Consider the following 20,803-nt stretch of genomic DNA (forward strand, 5'->3'; position numbering starts at 1 on the left):
CTTTTATAACGTGCTCCCTTTTTCCACACAATCAATGTACATGAATGGATTTTTAAAGCACATCCATGCATATCTGTATCCTACACATGGATCTTTAGGGAATATCTTCATCCAGCCTGACTTTCCTGCATCTTCCCGGGAACAGGAACCTCAGGGACAATCCTACAATAAGGACCTGACTCTCATGAGTGTTTTCTCCATGGATGTCAGTTTCCTGTACAATTGTTCTCCTGCATAAATAAAGCCATGAGCTAATTTTCCTCCCACAATCTGTTGAGTCCTCGTCTTTCAGAAGAGTCTGTGAACTGCGTCGATTCCATGTGCGGTTGCGTTTGCTCTTGTGGTGTGTTCTGGAATTTTTGTGCATTTCTTTCTTATTCTTATGATTCTCCCCCCCCCCCTTCCGGGCTCTCTGCGCTTTTATTTCTCTTATGTAATTCTATTTTTTTCAGCCACGCTTTTTCTACTGACGTGTTCCTACAGTAAACAAGGCTCACCTTTTCTCAACATAGATATCTCCATGGATACTGACAATCCCCCCACCTCATGTTCTTGAAATACCAGCCTTAAATAGATGGGATTTGGGACAGATATAGAAGTGCAAGCTGATAAGAAAATGACAATAATTCTCAAGAACGCACTTTCTGCAGCAAAGCTTAACCCTTCTACTGACACATGCCATATATCTAACAAAGGCACTGAGCTGTTTATTTCAGGGTATGTGTGGAAGGACTTGGAAGTAGGGTATTTTTCATTGCTTTTATGTATCGACTGATTGAAGGATTTCATATAATTTTTTTTCTACGATCTCCAGTATCCTCTGCAGGTAGAGGATCCGTGGACAGCACCGACTCAGGTTTCCTGGCCGGCTGGACACACGGGCAAAGCTGCAGTCCTCAACGTCAAGAAGGATGTCCCGGTGTGGAAACAATGGCATCAGGCAAGTACATATCTTGGATTTTTGGATTTGTGAATGTGTTTAGTGTCAGTATGGACCTTCATATTCTATTTTGTGATGTGTATTTCTGAGATTCTGAGACATTACTAGCATTGGGTATGTCATATAGCATTTATTTGCATTACTAATATCTATTTCATTGAAGGCACTATCCATTTTCTGGCACCTAATTAATAAATGCATAGCATACAAGTAGTATTAGCATATTTGAGCTCAGTTACAAATTTAAGGAGTACTATATATCTTTGGAGTCAGAGTTCTGTTCACGTGGGCTTGCAATCTATAATGTAACACATTTCAGTTAATAATTCAGAGTTAATAGATTATTCCACTGAGATCCTAAAACAATTAAGGCATAATTGCAGATTAGCCGGAATATCCCCACTATGTCAAGCTCACATGGTTCCATGCTGAGAGCTGGAGTGCCCATATTGTGTGAGGGATAGACCGGGGGAGGGAGTGGGATGTTCCAGTGAACTGCAGTTAGAGATATACATTTTCAGCAATAAGCTTTAGGTAATGATATATTTAAATAGGGCACATTTATTACTAATGCCTTAAGAATAGGCACCTAAAAATTACACCAGAGGGGCAGAAGATGCAAAAATGTATCACAGTTTTCTTTTCATTATGTCATTAATTGTTTGGCTTACTATAGACCCATATATTGCGACAATGGCAAGCATTTATTCCACTTCCCTTTTGTCTTCCTTTTCTGCACACTTTTCAAAATTGTCTAATGAGGTCAAAATGTGTTTAAAATACATAATCATTCTGAAGTAAGGCATGTATGTCATTTTTTGGTGAAAATTGTGGCAAAATTCTGGTGTGCTTTGCTTAGTAAAGACGTTGCATATCACAGGGGCACAATCGTTTAGCATATAACTTTAGACAGGCTGGTAGTATCTCAAAAAAACATATCTGTCTCATATGTTCACAAAGATGTAATCTCATTATGCATTTGCCACATGAATACAAATATGCCACATGGCAGCACTAGCAGAGCTCATAGTTAAAGCCGTTCCTATACATGAATGAGTGTGCTCTTTAGCAACCAGATTTATTGTTTGGATGGTGATTATACATTATATCATAGTGAAGTCTTATCATTTCTCTATAAGCAGAAACATAGATGAAAACTCCTGGAGCCTGTGAAATCTATCTATATTGCATACCATTTATAATAGAAGTGAATCTAAGTTTACCTGCATCTGGGAAAAAAATCAGATTGGTGCCCCCTCCTATTCACAGCTAAAGCGATTAGAGAAGTCATCAGAGTTAACCTCTCATATGTGATTTGCATACTTATTGACGTACCATCTACCAGCTCTTCCTGATTCTCCCAATATTCATTGAAGAACTACAGCCCCTGCTTTAGTGAGAGCAGCAGGAAGAAAAGCTAGTTGTCACTTGACCATGAAAGTCGCACACATGTGGTCATGTGATGAACAATGGAATCAGCAAGCAGAGCTGAATCCTGACAGTGAGTATATTACACACAGTTAAGATTTGGCAGGCTCCAGTGCTTAATTGCATAATTATTGCTCACATCATGAATACAGATGTCGTAACCCTTAACTTCTGTAAGACGGCACAATACATTATTAACATAGCCATGTATCATGTTATCTGACAAATTATGGATTTCTACATGTGTACAGGATCAGAACCTGTAACAGTAATGAATACAGCACCAGAGCCAGAAACAGTACAGAAATTCAGCATCACAATCACCATCAGTACAGGAATGCATCATCAGAACCCTCCACAATACATAAAAACATCACCAGAAACATCAACAATAGAAATATTGCAACACATCCAAAATCAGTACAGAAATAAATGGTCAGAAGCACTATCAATACAGGTGTAGTGCAACATCAGAACAACAATCAGTACAAGAATACATCACCAGAACTACCAACATTACAGAAATACAGCATCACAACATCAGTACATGAATTCAGCACCAGAACCGTCATCAGTAAATGAATGCAACACCAGAACCACCATCAGTACATGAATACAACACCAAGCTTAGTAAAGGGATTAATTGCAATGTCGTGTCAGTCCCATGTACAATTGTATTGCGTGACTCTACAAGTCACAGTATGTAAGCCAGGTGAAATTCATTAGTTGTGGAGGAAAGGTGATTCCGGCAGGTGAATAGGAATAGGATTCTTTACAGTTGGAGCAATCAGACTGTGAACAGCCTTTCCGCAATAGGTAGCAATGACAGACACTATCAAGAGAGAGCAATGGCAGCTAACTGCAGTTAAAAAAGGCCTTAATGCTTTTCTCACAAAAAATTAGAAATAATATTGCAATAAAGAATATATGTAACTAGTGGATACATATGCAACTTCATGTACCTTTGTTTTTTTTCAACCAATATAACTATGTCCTTACCAATGGTAAGAGGACATTGGGAATTTTTATTAACCAACATCATTAGATTACAGACCATACAGGAGCCACACCATTGATAATATGTAATCAGTATCACAAATAAACATTCACATTTCCCCCCATACTATTCCCTTGCACTTTTCTCCCCATACTGTCCCTTCACGCTCTCCCCATAATATTCATCCGCACTATTTACTCTGATACTGCCCTCTCACACTTCCCTCATACTGTCCTCTCACACTATTCCTTCCTCTATTGTCCCTTCATACTGTCCGCCCACACTGTCTCATTGCAGTTTCCTCGTCTTGTTCCTTCACACTTCTCCCCCATACTGTCCCCTCACACTATTCCCCCATACTGCCCTCTCACACTTTTCTCCCCACATTATCCCTTCAGACTCCCCCCATACTTTTCCTTCACACTATTCGCTCCCATAATGCCCTCTCACACCGTTCCCAATAATTGTCTCCATACACTTTTCCATCAATACTGACTCCTCACACTGCTGCCCATACTGTTTCTTCTCACTTTTCTTCCCTTACTGTCCCCTACAGTTTCCCCCATACTGTCCACTCCGATTTCCCCATATTGACCCCATACACTTTGGCCCCCCACACTTCCCTTCCCATACTTTTACCTCCCACCATACTGTCCTCACACACTTTTCCACTCATTCTGTCCCAGCACAGTTCTATTACCATACTATTCTCTTACACTTTACTCCCCCCATACTGTCCTTCACACTCTCCACCCTCCAAACTGTCCCCTCACACTCCCTCCCAAATTTCCCTCTCACACTTTTCCTATCATATTGTGCCATGTTATTTTGATCTTCTCTTATAATGTGTCCACATAATGTGGCCAGTACTGGTAAGAAAAGTCACTTCTCTTGCTTTTTATTATTATTATCCAACCTGTAGAATAGTAAGAGTAATTTCCTCACCTGTATACAAGAGGATCCAGGCTGTTGGACTGACTGGACAACTGAGCATGTGTGACCTCTGACACTGGACACATTAGGTGGTCATTATAAGATGGAGTCAATAGAACACCAAGGTGCGTCATACAAGAATACAGCAATATCTAAACATAGGACAATTTTTAATGATTCCAATTGAAAAACTGTAATTATATGTGTAATCTAACTTTTTTGTACTTTAGTCTTAAACAATATTCACTAGACAAGAGAATATAATTGCAGTTTTTTTAGCACATAAAGAAAAATTCCTGCCTAAATTATTAAATAAAACCACATATTATGGGAGTGCTAATGATGTAATTAACTGACTTATTCCTTTTGACATGAAAAAGCCTGCTCATCTATACCACTGTGTATGGTGTTATATTATTACATTATCAATAGGGTATGTTACAACATGATGGTGTTTGCAACAAATTCTCTGGTTCCAGTCACGTGACTCCTTCTTTGAAAAAAGCTTCTTTATTATTTTTGATGTGGTATTTCCAGAGTGCCAGTAGACCAGTTGGCAAGCATGAACGTATCTTCATCTAAAATAGCTGTGTTGCCCTTAGGGGACGATCACCCTCTACAGACTCAGTATGAATTTCTGTAGGCTCCATTCAGATTAATAGGATAGTCGTAAAAAATTCTGCAGCAAATCTGCCACTTACACTGAGCATGTGAGCATGTCCTTCCGATATTTCCCCATTAAATCACTTGTAACATGGAAGATAACAATAATGGAATACAACTAATCATACTTTGCTTCTAACTTTACTTACTACACAATCATCAGTTTGGAGGGTAGGGAAATGTTTGAGGAATCTCCTCCACTTATCTGCATCCATTTGTTATTGAGTATAAAAACTCCTAAAAAATCTAAATAACGGAAATTTTACTTACCGTATGCTATTGTGATATAAAAACAATGATATATTCCAAGAATGGTTATTAATATACAGTGTTTTATTCTTGTTTCAAGCATGCATGATGTAATTACCAGGTAAGCATGTGTTAATAAAAAATCTGTAGTAAACCTTTTCGAGGCTCAGACTACAATGTGACAATGAGGAGTAGAAAAATTACCTGTCTACACTCAGACTGGAAAATGTGAGCGATGGTTGAGATTGGGGGCGGCTGTCGATGTTTGGAGCAGTATGTCCTCTATTATTTTTACTATAGTACAAGGAACAAGACAGAATATGGAGAAAAATCTTTTTAGTATGTCTGATAAAGTCTAATTCCACCTTAAAAACAAAATGTATGTGGTTTTGCTGTTGTCAATGTAATACATTGCCCAATGCTGCTGTGTATTTTCCACTCAAACCGCCCTTCTGCATTGTGTAATACCTTCCTCTACCCAGTTGTCAATGGACTATACTGTCTATACAGGTCCTTCTCAAAAAATTAGCATATAGTGTTAAATTTCATTATTTACCATAATGTAATGATTACAATTAAACTTTCATATATTATAGATTCATTATCCACCAACTGAAATTTGTCAGGTCTTTTATTGTTTTAATACTGATGATTTTGGCATACAACTCATGAAAACCCAAAAAACCTGTCTCAATAAATTAGCATATTTCACCCGTCCAATCAAATAAAAGTGTTTTTTAATAACAAACAAAAAAACCATCAAATAATAATGTTCAGTTATGCACTCAATACTTGGTCGGGAATCCTTTGGCAGAAATGACTGCTTCAATGCGGCGTGGCATGGAGGCAATCAGCCTGTGACACTGCTGAGATGTTATGGAGGCCCAGGATGCTTCAATAGCGGCCTTAAGCTCATCCAGAGTGTTGGGTCTTGCGTCTCTCAACTTTCTCTTCACAATATCCCACAGATTCTCTATGGGGTTCAGGTCAGGAGAGTTGGCAGGCCAATTGAGCACAGTAATACCATGGTCAGTAAACCATTTACCAGTGGTTTTGGCACTGTGAGCAGGTGCCAGGTCGTGCTGAAAAATGAAATCTTCATCTCCATAAAGCATTTCAGCCGATGGAAGCATGAAGTGCTCCAAAATCTCCTGATAGCTAGCTGCATTGACCCTGCCCTTGATGAAACACAGTGGACCAACACCAGCAGCTGACATGGCACCCCACACCATCACTGACTGTGGGTACTTGACACTGGACTTCAGGCATTTTGGCATTTCCTTCTCCCCAGTCTTCCTCCAGACTCTGGCACCTTGATTTCCGAATGACATGCAAAATTTGCTTTCATCAGAAAAAAGTACTTGGGACCACTTAGCAACAGTCCAGTGCTGCTTCTCTGTAGCCCAGGTCAGGCGCTTCTGCCGCTGTTTATGGTTCAAAAGTGGCTTTACCTGGGGAATGCGGCACCTGTAGCCCATTTCCTGCACACGCCTGTGCACGGTGGCTCTGGATGTTTCCACACCAGACTCAGTCCACTGCTTCCTCAGGTTCCCCAAGGTCTGGAATCGGTCCTTCTCCACAATCTTCCTCAGGGTCCGGTCACCTCTTCTCGTTGTACAGCGTTTTCTGCCACATTGTTTCCTTCCAACAGACTTATGTTGTGAATTTGGATTCTGGGCTCCCCCGGTGGCTACTGGTGGAATTGAACTGGTGTCTTCATCTTCTCTGTTCACCTGTTCCCATCAAGATGTGGGAGTCGCTATATAACCTTGCTGCTCTGTTAGTTGCTTGCCGGTCAACAATGTTATCAGAAGCCTCTCTGTGCTTGTTCCTGCTCCTAGACAACTACTAGATAAGTTGGACTCTTGTCCATGTTTGTTTTTGCATTTTTGTTCCAGTTCACAGCTGTAGTTTCGTTACTGTGTCTGGAAAGCTCTTGTGAACAGGAATTGCCACTCTGGTGTTATGAGTTAATGCCAGAGTTTTAAAGTAATTTCTGGATGGTGTTTTTGATAGGGTTTTCAGCTGACCATGAAAGTGTCCTTTCTGTCTTCTGCTATGTAGTAAGTGGACCTCAAATTTGCTAAACCTATTTTCATACTACGTTTGTTATTTCATCTCAACTCACCGCCAATACATGTGGGGGGCCTCTGTCTCCTTTCGGGGTATTTCTCTAGAGGTGAGCTAGGACTAATATTTTCCTCTGCTAGTTTTATTTAGTCCTCCGGCTGGTGCTGGGCATCTAGAATCAACGTAGGCATGCTACCCGGCCACTGCTAGTTGTGCGTTAGGTTTAGTTCATGGTCAGCTCAGTTCCCATCTTCCAAGAGCTAGTTCCTATATATGCTTATGCTATGTTCTCTTGCCATTGAGATCATGACAGTTTGACCGGCCCGCAAAGTGTTAATTGTTTGGGCTGAAGCAGGAGAAAAAGAAGTGTTGAAGGGAAATTTTTTTTTTTTTTTTTTTTCCCCTCAGAGTTTTGCTGCCTAGCCCTTAATTGCTGTCTAGCTGCTTCTTACCTCCTCTTAACCCTTGAATGGCTCTGTGTCCACCTGTTTGTAATGGATCTTCAGAGTGTAACTGCAGGTTTGAATAATCTCGCCACGAAGGTACAAAATTTGCAAGATTTTGTTTGTCATGCACCTGTATCTGAGCCGAGAATTCCTTTGCCGGAATTTTTCTCGGGGAATAGATCCGAGTTTCAGAATTTTCGAAATAATTGCAAATTATTTTTGTCCCTGAAATCTCGCTCTGCCGGAGACCCTGCACAGCAGGTCAGGATTGTGATTTCCTTGCTCCGGGGCGACCCTCAAGACTGGGCTTTTTCATTGACACCAGGGGATCCTGCGTTGCTCAATGTGGATGCGTTTTTTCTGGCCTTGGGGTTGCTTTATGACGAACCTCATTTGGAGCTTCAGGCAGAAAAAACTTTGATGTCCCTATCTCAGGGGCAAGATGAAGCGGAAATTTACTGCCAAAGATTCCGTAAATGGTCTGTGCTTACTCAGTGGAATGAGTGCGCCCTGGCGGCGACTTTCAGAGAGGGTCTCTCTGATGCCATTAAGGATGTTATGGTGGGGTTCCCTGTGCCTGCGGGTCTGAATGAGTCCATGACAATGGCTATTCAGATCGATAGGCGTTTGCGGGAGCGCAAACCAGTGCACCATCTGGCGGTGTCCACTGAGAAGTCGCCAGAGAGTATGCAGTGTGATAGAATTCTGTCCCGAAGCGAGCGGCAGAATTTTAGACGGAAAAATGGGTTGTGTTTCTATTGTGGTGATTCTACTCATGTTATATCAGCATGCTCTAAGCGCACTAAAAAGCTTGGTAAATCTGTTTCCATTTGCACCTTACCGTCTAAATTTATTCTATCTGTGACCCTGATTTGCTCTTTGTCATCTATTACCACGGACGCCTATGTCGACTCTGGCACCGCTTTGAGTCTTATGGATTGGTCCTTTGCCAAACGCTGTGGGTATGATTTAGAGCCTTTGGAGACTCCTATTCCTCTGAAGGGGATTGACTCCACCCCATTGGCTAATAATAAACCACAATACTGGACACAAGTAACTATGCGTATTAATCCGGATCACCAGGAGATTATTCGCTTTCTGGTGCTGTATAATCTACATGATGATTTGGTGCTAGGATTGCCTTGGCTGCAATCTCACAACCCAGTCCTCGACTGGAGAGCTATGTCTGTGTTGAGCTGGGGATGTAAGGGGGCTCATGGGGATGTACCTGTGGTTTCCATTTCATCATCCATTCCCTCTGAAATTCCTGAGTTCCTGTCTGACTATCGTGACGTCTTTGAAGAATCCAAGCTTGGTTCGTTACCCCCGCACCGAGAGTGCGATTGTGCCATAGATTTAATCCCGGGTAGTAAATACCCAAAGGGTCGTTTATTTAATCTGTCTGTGCCTGAACATGCTGCTATGCGAGAATATATAAAGGAGTCCTTGGAAAAGGGACATATTCGTCCATCGTCATCTCCCTTAGGAGCCGGTTTTTTCTTTGTGTCAAAAAAAGACGGCTCTTTGAGACCATGTATTGATTATCGGCTTTTGAATAAAATCACTGTTAAATATCAATACCCATTGCCGTTGCTGACTGATTTGTTTGCTCGCATAAAGGGGGCCAAGTGGTTCTCTAAGATTGACCTTCGTGGGGCGTATAATTTGGTGCGAATCAGGCAGGGGGATGAGTGGAAAACCGCATTTAATACGCCCGAGGGCCACTTTGAGTATTTAGTGATGCCTTTTGGTCTTTCTAATGCTCCGTCAGTTTTCCAGTCCTTTATGCATGATATTTTTCGCGATTATTTGGATAAATTTATGATTGTGTATCTGGATGATATTCTGATTTTTTCGGATGACTGGGACTCTCATGTCCAGCAAGTCAGGAGGGTTTTTCAGGTTTTGCGGTCTAATTCTTTGTGTGTGAAGGGTTCTAAGTGTGTTTTTGGGGTACAGAGGATTTCCTTTTTGGGATATATTTTTTCCCCCTCTTCCATTGAAATGGATCCTGTCAAGGTTCAAGCTATTTGTGATTGGACGCAGCCCTCTTCTCTTAAGAGTCTTCAGAAATTTTTGGGCTTTGCTAACTTTTATCGTCGATTTATTGCTGGTTTTTCGGATATTGCTAAACCATTGACCGATTTGACTAAGAAGGGTGCTGATGTTGCTGATTGGTCCCCTGATGCTGTGGAGGCCTTTCGGGAGCTTAAGCGCCGTTTTTCCTCTGCCCCTGTGTTGCGTCAGCCTGATGTTGCTCTACCTTTTCAGGTTGAGGTCGACGCTTCTGAGATCGGAGCTGGGGCAGTGTTGTCGCAGAAAAGTTCTGACTGCTCCGTGATGAGGCCTTGTGCCTTCTTTTCCCGTAAATTTTCGCCCGCTGAGCGGAATTATGATGTTGGGAATCGGGAGCTTTTGGCCATGAAGTGGGCTTTTGAGGAGTGGCGCCATTGGCTTGAGGGGGCCAGACATCAGGTGGTGGTATTGACTGACCACAAAAATTTGATTTATCTTGAGACCGCCAGGCGCCTGAATCCTAGACAGGCGCGCTGGTCATTATTTTTCTCTCGGTTTAATTTTGTGGTGTCATACCTACCGGGTTCTAAGAATGTTAAGGCGGATGCCCTTTCTAGGAGTTTTGAGCCTGACTCGCCTGGTAACTCTGAGCCCACGGGTATCCTTAAGGATGGAGTGGTATTGTCAGCCGTTTCTCCAGACCTGCGGCGGGCCTTGCAGGAGTTTCAGGCGGATAGACCTGATCGTTGCCCACCTGATAAACTGTTTGTTCCTGATGATTGGACCAGTAGAGTCATCTCTGAGGTTCATTCTTCTGCGTTGGCAGGTCATCCTGGCATTTTTGGTACCAGGGATTTGGTGGCAAGGTCCTTCTGGTGGCCTTCCCTGTCATGAGATGTGCGAGGCTTTGTGCAGTCTTGTGACGTTTGTGCTCGGGCCAAGCCTTGTTGTTCTCGGGCTAGTGGATTATTGTTGCCCTTGCCTATTCCTAAGAGGCCTTGGACGCACATCTCGATGGATTTTATTTCAGATCTGCCTGTTTCTCAGAAGATGTCTGTCATCTGGGTGGTGTGTGACCGTTTTTCTAAGATGGTCCATTTGGTTCCTCTGCCCAAGTTACCTTCTTCTTCCGAGTTGGTTCCTCTGTTTTTTCAAAATGTTGTTCGTTTGCATGGTATTCCTGAGAATATCGTTTCTGACAGAGGGACCCAATTCGTGTCTAGATTTTGGCGGGCATTCTGTGCTAGGATGGGCATAGATTTATCTTTTTCGTCCGCTTTCCATCCTCAGACTAATGGCCAGACCGAGCGGATTAATCAGACCCTGGAGACATATCTGAGGTGTTTTGTGTCTGCTGACCAGGATGATTGGGTTGCTTTTTTGCCATTGGCGGAGTTCGCTCTCAATAATCGGGCCAGCTCTGCCACTTTGGTGTCCCCGTTTTTCTGTAATTCGGGGTTTCATCCTCGATTTTCCTCTGGTCAGGTGGAATCTTCGGATTGTCCTGGAGTGGATGCTGTGGTGGAGAGATTGCATCAGATCTGGGGGCAGGTGGTGGACAATTTGAGGTTGTCCCAGGAGAAGACTCAGCTTTTTGCCAACCGCCACCGTCGTGTTGGTCCTCGGCTTTCTGTTGGGGATTTGGTGTGGTTGTCTTCTCGTTTTGTCCCTATGAGGGTCTCTTCTCCTAAGTTTAAGCCTCGGTTTATCGGCCCGTATAAGATATTGGAGATTCTTAACCCTGTTTCCTTCCGTTTGGACCTCCCTGCATCCTTTTCTATTCATAACGTTTTTCATCGGTCATTATTGCGCAGGTATGAGGTACCGGTTGTGCCTTCCGTTGAGCCTCCTGCTCCGGTGTTGGTTGAGGGTGAGTTGGAGTACGTTGTGGAGAAAATCTTAGACTCTCGTGTTTCCAGACGGAGACTCCAGTATCTGGTCAAGTGGAAGGGATACGGCCAGGAGGATAATTCTTGGGTGAATGCATCTGATGTTCATGCCTCCGATCTGGTTCGTGCCTTTCATAGGGCCCATCCTGATCGCCCTGGTGGTTCTGGTGAGGGTTCGGTGCCCCCTCCTTGAGGGGGGGGTACTGTTGTGAATTTGGATTCTGGGCTCCCCCGGTGGCTACTGGTGGAATTGAACTGGTGTCTTCATCTTCTCTGTTCACCTGTTCCCATCAAGATGTGGGAGTCGCTATATAACCTTGCTGCTCTGTTAGTTGCTTGCCGGTCAACAATGTTATCAGAAGCCTCTCTGTGCTTGTTCCTGCTCCTAGACAACTACTAGATAAGTTGGACTCTTGTCCATGTTTGTTTTTGCATTTTTGTTCCAGTTCACAGCTGTAGTTTCGTTACTGTGTCTGGAAAGCTCTTGTGAACAGGAATTGCCACTCTGGTGTTATGAGTTAATGCCAGAGTTTTAAAGTAATTTCTGGATGGTGTTTTTGATAGGGTTTTCAGCTGACCATGAAAGTGTCCTTTCTGTCTTCTGCTATGTAGTAAGTGGACCTCAAATTTGCTAAACCTATTTTCATACTACGTTTGTTATTTCATCTCAACTCACCGCCAATACATGTGGGGGGCCTCTGTCTCCTTTCGGGGTATTTCTCTAGAGGTGAGCTAGGACTAATATTTTCCTCTGCTAGTTTTATTTAGTCCTCCGGCTGGTGCTGGGCATCTAGAATCAACGTAGGCATGCTACCCGGCCACTGCTAGTTGTGCGTTAGGTTTAGTTCATGGTCAGCTCAGTTCCCATCTTCCAAGAGCTAGTTCCTATATATGCTTATGCTATGTTCTCTTGCCATTGAGATCATGACAGACTTACCATTGAGGTGCCTTGATACAGCACTCTGGGAACAGCCTATTTGTTGAGAAATTTCTTTCTGGGTCTTACCCTCTTGCTTGAGGGTGTCAATGATGGCCTTCTTGACATCTGTCAGGTCGCTAGTCTTACCCATGATGGGGGTTTTGAGTAATGAACCAGGCAGGGAGTTTTTAAAAGCCTCAGGTATCTTTTGCATGTGTTTAGAGTTAATTAGTTGATTCAGAAGATTAGGGTAATAGGTCGTTTAGAGAAACTTTTCTTTATATGCTAATTTATTGAGACAGGTTTTTTGGGTTTTCAGGAGTTGTATGCCAAAATCATCAGTATTAAAACAATAAAAGACCTGACAAATTTCAGTTGGTGGATAATGAATCTATAATATATGAAAGTTTAATTGTAATCATTACATTATGGTAAATAATGAAATTTAACACTATATGCTAATTTTTTGAGAAGGACCTGTACATGTAGACACTGAAAATGTGGTTAGTGGAGTCAAACCACTCATATACAGACAGAAAATGTAAATTAATATCTGGTCACAAAAAAGGTTTAGAGAACAAGAGGCGATGGGTAGAGCAAAATGGAATGCACAAATTGGGCATTAGTGAGTCTTCTTTTAGATGTTAGTTTATTTGTTAAACTAGCATAGATTAAAGAGTAACTAAACTTTCAATTGTAATTTAATAATTTTGTCCAGCTTAGAAAATGATGCAAATGTTGCAAATTACTTTATTAGGGGAGATGTCTTCATGCCTGTAACAAAGTTCCATGTAAGTGGCTTCCAGACTCTGCTTCCCCCCATCTATGTCCCTGCCTTCAGCCTCATTGATATCAGAACGTACTCGTTAGGAGTACAGATGATGGCAGTGAGGGGTCAGCACCTGTCTCCTCCTCTGAGTGTGCTAATGAGGACGGTCTCTTGTGTCTCTTGCTTATCCCCAAAGGTAGTGAGACACAGATGCAAAGTTAGATCCAACTCACCATAGGAGACATGTTGGAGATGTTTGGAGCTGGGAAAATGAAACATCAAGGCATGGAACAGTCATAAAATGAAGATAATCAAGCTCAACGAGCCGTGAATAGGTTTTCAGTCATGACTAAGGGTGGGCTGTCTCCCAAAACGCGTTGATATCGCATTTCATCTAGCTGCTGATCTTGTCCTCTGTCATTCACTTTGCATTAATAAAAGCCTATTCATGGTTCATTGGGCTGGATTATTTTCATTTTATGAGTGAGACATAGATGCAGAGCTGATTCTTTTACTGCCATCATCTGTACTCCAAATGAGAGTGTTCTGATATCAATGAATCTCAAGACAGGAAAATAGACTGGAAAAAATCTGGGGTTTGGAAGTCACTTGCATATAATTTTTTTTTACAGTAGCGAAGACAGATGTCCTAATAAAGTGATTTGCAAAGCTTCTCAACTTTCCATGCTGCACAAATTTATGCAAAAATTAAAGGTTTAGCTATTCATTAATATGGATATAACTGCTTTAGTCAAGGTTAATATATACAGTACACTGGCAGACCCAAACAGAAGGGGGCCTATGTGCAAGAACAATATATGGGCCCTTTGCAGTCCTAAAGCTCCTTATAATGGTCAATATTACCAGCTTTGGGGGTATAAATGGGCCCCCATACTTCTTGGGCCCCTGTGTGACTGTACAGCTGGCACCAATTACATGTTCTCCCCTGATACAGTAGCTTTCCATATCCAGTGCATGCAATTCCCTAAATGTGGAACCATTATAATATTTAGATTTAGCCTATACACTATGGAACTAGCCCTATAGAGCATTGTGTGAGCAAAGTGTTGTCATAATCTGTCCCATCCATTGTATTATTACATACAGGGCATAGTCAAATATACAAATGATTGGACCATGCATGGTACCAAATTGTGTAAACTCTCATAATTTGGATGAAGCAGATCAGATAGGTCAAAAAGACTTCCCCCAACTCAGCAGAAAAATCTAAACTTTTATGTGAACATACCATTTGAATAAAAAAGCTACAACTTTACAAACCCACATAGAAACACAGGCTGACTGTTGAATGTGTGCTCTTCCTCTATGAACAGGCTATTTGCATATTTTATTTCCCAGGGTTTTTTGATCTCCTTGAAGGGTTGTCCAGCCTTAGGCTACAAGTCTGCGTCATTTGAGGATTCTCCAGTGCCGGCGCTGGGAGTCGGCGGTTATGTGACCACAAGTATACAATATGCATACTTCTGGCCACATTCCGACTAGACTATGTCCGGCCTTGCAATACACCTGCATAAGCGAGGCCACGCATGTCTAGACAGCAAATCCCATACTTGTGGTCATGCGCCTACTGCTCCTGGTGCCGATGTGAGGATTCACAAGTTTGCAGTCTCATGACTCAGACTTGTGGTCTATGGATGGACAACCCTTTTAACACTAGAACTACCGCAGGTTTCATAATACCTATAACTACCATTAGGGGTCATTTTGACCCCCATTCAAAAGTACTGACTCTGGAGTAAAAATAACTTTTTTGTTGCCAACAAATTAAAGAACATTTATTTTAACTTAGTAGGAACAGTGTTAAGATCAAGCACAGCACGCATTTTCCTTTTACATGGTCATAGCATGAAGCTGAAGAATTAACTCCCGTCTGCTAATTTTACTCCCAGTTACTGTTTTATAGAGTATAGTTGCGTTTATAGCTGCTAAATCAAGTACATTACAAAACACCTGAACAGGCCATCGGCGGCTTCCAGATTTTGTGGTGTACTTTCGAGCCATAGCATGGTCTACTGTGTCCACTCCAACCTTTGTTTTATTGTAAAATTGTACCGTTTCCGGTTTTTTTTTTCTTGTCGTTTCCAACTGCTACATCTGGGTGAAGACTACTGAGCAAAATGACATTCTTATTTGGCTTACCTTGGTAAACTGTAAGAGTGATGTCACCATTCTTCATCAGAGTAGTCTCATATGTATTTGTTATTACTAGGAGACTTGCCTACTACTACTTTTATGTATGGGGTCAAATTGACCCCTTCAGTACTTATAGGTATGAATTGTAAAATCCGGGCCCCTGAAAAAGTTTCAATTCATTTTTGTGTCCTAAAATATACACTACCATGAATAAATAAAAGTCACAAAAACTCAGAACTCATTTGTTAAAATTTTATAAATTATAGGAAAAAGAAATAGCAAAAGGGTCAAAATGACCCCTCCGGTAGTTCTAGTGTTAAGGAGAAACTTTACCCCGTAGGCCCCTTGTTCTAGTATTCTCATGTGAAAATTAGTTAGAATGTAAAAGAGCCTGTGAATGAATGACTTTCATGTCTCACAATCTGGGATTCAATGTAAGGTCTAATACTTTGCCACAGTATCAATAAAGGAAAATAATAATTAGAAACTTTTGAGACTGTGGTGATGTCTCTACTTGGACATCAGGGCAATCTACTGTGAGTGCTTTCACCCCATTCCCGAAGTGGCTGCAGGGAAGAGACTGACAGATTACTAGGTAGAACTTCATAGAAACTTTTTGTTTGTAGTCTTTGAGCCTGACCGACTGTGATCATTCCCAGTCATGGCATAAAATTAGTTTCCGTTTATTTTTCTGGAGATGACGTAGAGGCAGTCAAAAACTAGCAACATGCTAGCAGTACAGAACAAGGGACAGAACAGGTTCCTTCCAGGATTTCATTGTATTCTGCAGAAAGAAAAGATGAAGTGCAAATAGTTTCTGCCTGAATGGTAAATCTGAACATTTCTGCCACCTGTTGTTATGAAAACATATATTGAGGTATTTGAGGACTGTCCAGGTTCTGCTCTTCCCGTTTGTCTATATTTAGCAGAAATAACTTTAAGGCTATTGTGAAAGGCAACGTGGATGTAGTGACAAATCTGAATAAGGTGTTATGCATAGAAACAAACCTGAATCTAATATTGGACCTGTCATTTTTCCTAAACACCAATATAGCAGTTGTGTAGCATTTGATGCCAGGTCCCAGGGCAATACAAGTATTGTGCCACTAACCCAGTAATAATGCCACCTGAGTGATCCCTTAAAACAAATAATGTTCTGTGACTGATCTGAAAACAGTGTCCAATGAGTGCCCCTTTAGAAAACATTAATGTCCCTCAGTGTCTCCTTAAAGATAATCTGTCACCCCATTTTTCACCTATAAGCTAAGGCCACCGCCATCAGGGGCTTATTTACAGCATTCTATAATGCTGTAGATAAGCCACCGATGTATCCTGAAAGATAAGAAAAACAAGTTAAATTATACTCACCCAGGGGCGGTTCCGGTTCGGTTTGGGTCCGATGGGCTTCGCGGTCCGGGTCCAGCGCCTCCCATCTTTATGCGATGACGTCTTCTACTTTGCTTTGCACAGGCGTACTGATTTGCCCTTTTGAGGCAGCGTAAAGTATTGCAGTGCGCAGGTGCGGGGCCTCTCTGACCTTTCCCAGCGCCTGTGCAAATAAGTATGCCTGTGCAGGAGCCGCAACAGGAAGCAAAGAAGAGGACGTCATCACATGAAGATGGGAGGTGCTGGACCTGGACCGCTATGCCCATAGGACCCGAACCGAACCAGGACGGCCCCTGGGTGAGTATATCTAACTTGCTTTTCTTATCTTTCAGGTTAGATTGGGGGCTTATCTACAGCATTACAGAATGCTGTAGATAAGCCCCTGATGGCGGTGGCCTTAGCTTATAGGTGGAAAATGGGGTGACAGATTCCCTTTAAAAAGTGATGGTGCTCCCTAAGTGCCACTGCAAAAATCCCAATGCCAACTTGATGCCACCCTACACACAAAAAAATAAAGTTTATGCTTGTCTAATCGACTGACCAAGTCCTCTCCCTCCTGCATGCAGAGCGAGACGACACCTGTGTGGGAATGCTGATATCTTGTTGACTGTAGACTTTCTGCAGCCTGTGGCCTACAGTGGACAGTGGTGGGTCAGGGAGCCTTTTGCTTCATGCTCTACCACAGGATCCTGCTGTATCGGTGACATGTTGACACCCATAGAGTTCAAAGTGGCATTTCCACAGAAATCCTGGGCACAAAGCCAAAAGTCCAAAGCATGTGCATTGCTCCAGATTTTTTGCAGTAGTTATGCTACTGATAGTTTCTTTTTTTCTTTTGAAATTCTGTACCCCTAAGAATTTTTCACCCAGGGTAAACAGCCCTGATTCCCTCTCACACTACGCCACTTCAATACAACATCATTTCAGTAAATGTATCACCTCCCTGAGATACTGCTAGTTGTTGGTCAAGTATGCCGACCTCTGAGAAGAAGCAACTTTATAGCTCATGATCACAATCTCACTAAACGCTTATGATAAAAAAAGTCTCACTATGCCTTGCCGGCTGCATATCAATAAATGAAAGAAAGAGCTAGAAAATGTCTCCCGACAAATTAATTTTGAATGTCATCTATAGGATCAGCCCTCCTAAGCCATCTACATGTGCATGTTGGTCATAGAAAGTTGAATAAAATGATAGCTTGATATTGGAGCTGTTAAGAACTATGGGCAGGACATAGATCTCCCTGAGTATCTGCCTCCAGAGTTATCTTAAATGAAAGGGGGTGTTACCAGTGTGAGACAAGTAATGACTGATGGTCTGCTCTTCTGATTTCATTGCAGAGCTGTGTGTGATTATAACTAACACAGTAGAGCAGATCTGAGTTTTGTCTCCTTACAAAGACATCTATAGCTACAGCTCTCCTGTCATAGTGTTGCAAACTCTTATTCAACTGTCTAGGATCTGCATGCCCATGTAGACAGCTTAAGAGTTTTTATCCACAGATATCTATTGTCTTTTTTATAAGCTACATTTACAAATTTACCCAATTTTTCAATTCACTCATATTTCTAAAAAGCACAATAGACAAAGACTAGTATTCAAAGTTGATCTATAAGTAAACAAAATCTAATGCTCTCCTTTGAAAGTTCATGCGGTACTATACTCAATTCAAAAGACATACATTTTTGTAAAACTGCTATTTTATTTCAGTTTGTATGAAGAGTTTCCATTCTTTCTGTCTCCATAGATGACCTGGAGGATTCAGAGCTAGTCTCTGTGACTGAGGAGACCCCACTGGGGAAGGAAATTATCTCCTTGGGAGTGGGAGAAGGATATATCACTGGTAATATCTGGTGTAAAACCAGACATGTTCTTCAAGAGTCTTTGAAGACTCTTGGCTGCTTAAACATTGCAAGATTTAAACAACATTGTCATAAATTGATTAGTATAAACCTATCTTAATGTATGGACTTGTAAGGAAATGAATGAATGTCTAGTACACTTGTAACAATTCTACTGTAGCCTACAGGTAAGTGCCTGGCATCAGTTGCCAAATTATTAAGAAATAATTATCCTGTAAGCAAATTCATCTTGAGAAAAAAAAATAATTTTTATCAATTTCAAATATTTTTTCATAAAAACTACTTATTATTAACCAGTTAATAAATGCTATTAATATACTCATAAATATAAGCACTTTATGCTGTTTTATTATATCCTCTTCATGTCCTTCCATTCTGTTTTATCATTTCTAGTTATTATACAGTAAGAGAGAAATTATATAGTAAGTGTTTCCATACAATGATTAACCGCAATTATAAATTTACTCTGATTTTACTGGCTGTCTATACTATCTATGAGTGCTGTGGGCCTAATCCCCAAAGTATCTCATAAGATGCAGCTTCAGCTTGTCATCTCTGGCTCCTGCTTGTAAGGGCTGACAGGGAGAAATTTATCACAAGCAGGAGACAGTATAAATAAGCTGAAACTACATCACAAAGAACGCACCAAGGCTCAACAATGAGAGTCAGACAATTAATCACTGGTGGCCCTTAGGTAGGACTCATGGCAAAGCAAATGTACCATGATGCAACTGACATTTCTGCAATGTTAGATGCATCATAGGAAATCTAGTCTGCGTAAGGGGTACTATGTTAGATGGGAAGAAAAAATCAATATGCTAGAAAACCCAGAAATAGCACCTCAACTAAAATAGGTATACACAAAGCACATAAAAGCTGATCTACTGATTCATTATGTATAGTCTAAGCTGCTCTACATAGAAAACAATGCTTGAGTGCTGCTGAAATGGAGAAAATGCTTTGTGTAACTAATAGAGATCAGTAAATCAAAATTCAATGTTGCTTTAATATCTGTTGTACAGCAGTATATTTTCCCTTTACATATAAAAAGCACAAAAAATGCATTTCTCTTACAATATTTCTGTTTCCCTAGTAACAATGACAAGATGCAGCTTAGAAACTATATACGGTACACGAGTTTTGCATGTACAGCGTAGAGCTTGCAACTATAGAGCAGAGCTACGGTAAAGTGGTTATTTCGGTAAACTAAGCTAGAAAATCCCTGCCCTAGGCCTGCAGCACTGTCATAGTCGTAGGCTTCTCCTGTAGAATGAGGGACTATTCTTTGCTTTAGTTACATTTATGTCCATTGCTTTTTGCAATTAACGTCTTGACAATTCCTTGAACTTCAGTACAGTGTACAAAATAGCATACGCAGTATACACTCCAAGTTCTGTGGACTAGTTAACTCATTACAGCCAGTCCGATGAGAATGCTATATATATATATATATATATATATATATATATATATATATATATATATATATCTTCTGTGTAGGAGCTGGGCTGTTGGTATTCTGTTAACTCTTCAGGTATTTTGTCTGTCCCAGCACAGTTACTCAGTAAACTCTGCTCGTTTCCTCTCCTGTTTCTGCCCTTCCTGTTTTCTACAGAAATCTCCTTGTCCTTTTCCATCCTGCGACGTTCCACCCTGGGCCCTAATGCCACTCTACAGGAGGCAGCTAGGAAGACGCTTTGGGCTCTTGAAAATGATAACAAGGAAATGCTGCTGTTATTCAAGGTAGATATATATTGTATAGACCAATCATTTCTAATTTCTATTGCATTACAACCAATATAGACAAAGTCTGGATATACTGAATACTACTGCTCTAATAATACACAATGAGGTTTGGGACAACTGCATTGTATCTAAATACCAGATATGCTGTCAATTAAAAGGATGGTTCTTTCAAATTTAATTTTGCCAATACAGAAAATATCCTGATTGCACGTATGAATTAAAGGGTTTGTAATCATGACAGCATTCAGTGATCATGCTGTCACTATTATACGATATTCCCATTGTAAATAGACTCACCAAGGTTCTTTCAATTCACTTATATTGAGAGAAGCTAC

General features: G+C 41.2%; 1 protein-coding gene across 9 annotated transcripts in view; it reads left to right on the forward strand.

The window, feature by feature from the left end:
• SH3TC2 (SH3 domain and tetratricopeptide repeats 2) overlaps positions 1–20,803 on the forward strand; it is a 167,378-nt gene that overhangs the window by 45,993 nt on the left and 100,582 nt on the right. For 3 of the 9 annotated variants that reach the window (XM_077265771.1, XM_077265774.1, XM_077265772.1), the window contains exons 2-4: positions 815–940; positions 18,608–18,703; positions 20,338–20,465. In XM_077265771.1, coding sequence (XP_077121886.1) covers positions 815–940; positions 18,608–18,703; positions 20,338–20,465 — 350 coding nt within the window. Of the gene's footprint in view, positions 1–308; positions 718–814; positions 941–5,310; positions 5,332–18,607; positions 18,704–20,337; positions 20,466–20,803 lie in introns of those variants that run through there. The other 6 variants (XM_077265773.1, XM_077265778.1, XM_077265777.1 and 3 more) reach the window with 5 other exon arrangements.

Source organism: Ranitomeya variabilis, chromosome 5 (assembly GCF_051348905.1).
Source record: "Ranitomeya variabilis isolate aRanVar5 chromosome 5, aRanVar5.hap1, whole genome shotgun sequence".
In the NCBI taxonomy this organism is placed as follows: Eukaryota; Metazoa; Chordata; class Amphibia; order Anura; family Dendrobatidae; genus Ranitomeya; species Ranitomeya variabilis.